Genomic DNA, 2,702 nt, shown 5'->3' on the forward strand with positions numbered 1-2,702 from the left:
TTTTTTTTTTTTTTTTTTTTTTTTTTTTTTTTTTTTTTTTTTTTTTTTTTTTTTTTAAGCGGGTAAAATTAATCGAATTTCGTTCCGGTTTTTTGGTTTTCCGGTTTTCTGATTTCCGGATAACGGGTTCTGTACTGTAATACATTTGCAAAGCAAACACTTTCAAGGTCATTTTACTGCATTCTGAAGTAGGAGTGTGTGGTTCTATTTATAGCAGCGCAAGGCAAAGCATCGTACTTCGGGAAAGCATATATATACGCCTGCAGCAGTTAACGCATCGTCTGGCCGAGACGTATATATACGCCCGCGGCAGTTAAGGGGTTAAGAGCATGCTTTAGTTTCGTTCAACAAATAAATTGTTTTTCCCCATTCATGAGATTGACCGCCATAATCCCAGATAACAAAATAAGGTTTATTTTCACTCAGCAAAAACTTTTTAATGTAAACCTTAAAAGGTTTGTTATGCGGTTTACGTGTAAACCTTCTAACCTTAAAGCGAGATCTGTGACCATCTGCTCGCACATTATCCTCATCCAAAACCTTGGAAAACAACCTTCTATATAGAAACCTTTCATCGAGATTGACTTAAGGTTTTCAAGCTTGAAAAAAATCCTTTAATAAAGCTAATCTCAAGGTGAAAATAATCTTAAATCTAGGTAATTATAAGGTTCTTTTCGCAAATTCTTTGTACGCTCAGGTAAAATCCACATTGACATGAAATTTAAATGGACAATGCAATTTGATCCTATCTCTAGTGTGACGTCATCATAGACTCAAGTGACCATTTCACCTAAGGAACAATACTTTTTAAAAAAGCCTTAAAAAATAATTTTTTATTCCTTTTAGGATGAAAGGTTTGAAACTGCAATATTTTTGCTTTATTGAAAAAAGGTTTTGAGTACAAACATTTTCGTGATAATAAAAAGAAAATTCTGAGACAAGGTTGTCGGATGCTTTCTGGGAATGATTCGTAGTATTTTGATGAAGATTTATATCCTTGTTTAAATATATTAAGAAAGAGTTTTGTTGCATGTTTCAGGAATGGCGCCGCAGTTTACGAAGCTGAATCCACATGAAAACCTCATCTTCAATGAATTCGATTACGATTCCATCATGATATACGGCAACACAGCTTTCTCCAAAGACCTCAAGAATAAGGTGTGGACAATGGAGGCCCTGAACGGCAGAAAGTTGGAGAACGCCTTTTACAAAGAGGGATTGACACCAAGTGATGTAGAGAGGATCCAGAAAATGTATGATTGCTGAAAATCCTTCACTGTACAATAAAGATTGTTAATCAATATATAATGACTCAAAACACTCATAACGTTCGTTTATTTAACATCTTACGGGATGAAAAAACCGCATCAAAAAGTCTGTAATGCAAAACTACAAAATCATGCACTAAATTTTCAGACAAATACTGACACAAATAATAAAGTTGAAATTATTCCGATGTTTTTTTAATTATTGTCATTTGTTGACTTTTTCGGTTGATTTACATTATTAGATTAAGGAAAGCAAATTTTTAGCAGTTATAAGATAATTAAAATAGTTAATCAGTTTATAATAATTCAAAAACCATCATAACGTTCTTTTACTTAACACTAGCTGAATGGGTTGTTCCTCGTAAGGAGTCCCTTAGGAAAATTTGCCATAGGTTTGCCATAAAAAAAGGCCATCGTTCCTATGGGGCTTTGCCTATGTCAGAATTTTGCCATATACTTATTTTTATTTTATATCCACCGTTGAACAGCCGACCCAGCTTTTGGGTTTACGACTACTAATGTTCAACTCCGGAGCCTTGTAATTTTTAACCAATCCAGAAGACAAGGAAACTCCTGGATCAGTACCCCCAGAGGTCTGATTTGTTATGGGGTGAAAAAAAGNGGAAAATTTGCCATAGGTTTGCCATAAAAAAAGGCCATCATTCCTATGGGGAAAATTTTGCCATATATACTTATTTTTATTTTATTTTATATTCACCGTTGAACAGCCGACCCAGCTTTTGGGTTTACGACTACTAATGTTCAACTCCGGAGCCTTGTAATTTTTAACCAATCCAGAAGACAAGGAAACTCCTGGATCAGTACCCCCAGAGGTCTGATTTGTTATGGGGTGAAAAAAAGCTCATCAATAAATCTGTAATGAACAACACTATAGACTCATGCACGAGATTTGAAGTCAAATACCGACACAAGTAATGAAGTTAAAATTATTCCGATGTTTTTTTTAATTTATTGTTATTTGTTGATTTTCTCAGTTGCTTTACATTATTAGATCAAGCAAAGCAAATTTTTAGTAGTTAATCCCATCAAAGTAAAGGGTAACTGTATCCTGCATCATCTGGCATAATGTTGTGGCTCAAGGCGACTCATTTTAAATTTGCCACATTTTGTACACTGTCGCGATCGTTAATATGAATCCGCAAAGCTAACCTACAAAAACACTGTTTTTTTTCTTTCAAATCTTACTATTCTTATCATTTTTCAAAAAAAAAGAATTAAAGCATGAAAAAGTGCTGTACTTTGCGCCAACTTTAAACTTACTTTTTTTTTTAATGCAGAAAGCAATAATTCAATTGATTTGAATATTTTGAGGGAAATTCAACATACGTTCGTCAATTACTTAAATTTTCTCTGAACGAATTTTGCGCACACACTTCAAAAATTACTTGCCTCCTGTACGTGAGTCAAGTCTTG

General features: G+C 33.9%; 1 protein-coding gene across 1 annotated transcript in view; it reads left to right on the forward strand.

The window, feature by feature from the left end:
- LOC107445157 (astacin-like metalloprotease toxin 5) overlaps positions 1-1,303 on the forward strand; it is a 9,173-nt gene extending 7,870 nt beyond the window's left edge. Inside the window, exon 6 of the mRNA XM_016059499.3 lies at positions 1,040-1,303. Within this exon, the coding sequence (XP_015914985.1) occupies positions 1,040-1,266 (227 nt within the window). The 3' untranslated portion in view covers positions 1,267-1,303. The remainder of the gene's footprint in view (positions 1-1,039) is intronic.
- The last annotated feature ends 1,399 nt before the right edge of the window (positions 1,304-2,702 follow it).

The sequence above is a fragment of the Parasteatoda tepidariorum genome, chromosome 3 (assembly GCF_043381705.1).
Source record: "Parasteatoda tepidariorum isolate YZ-2023 chromosome 3, CAS_Ptep_4.0, whole genome shotgun sequence".
NCBI classification, from domain to species: Eukaryota; Metazoa; Arthropoda; class Arachnida; order Araneae; family Theridiidae; genus Parasteatoda; species Parasteatoda tepidariorum.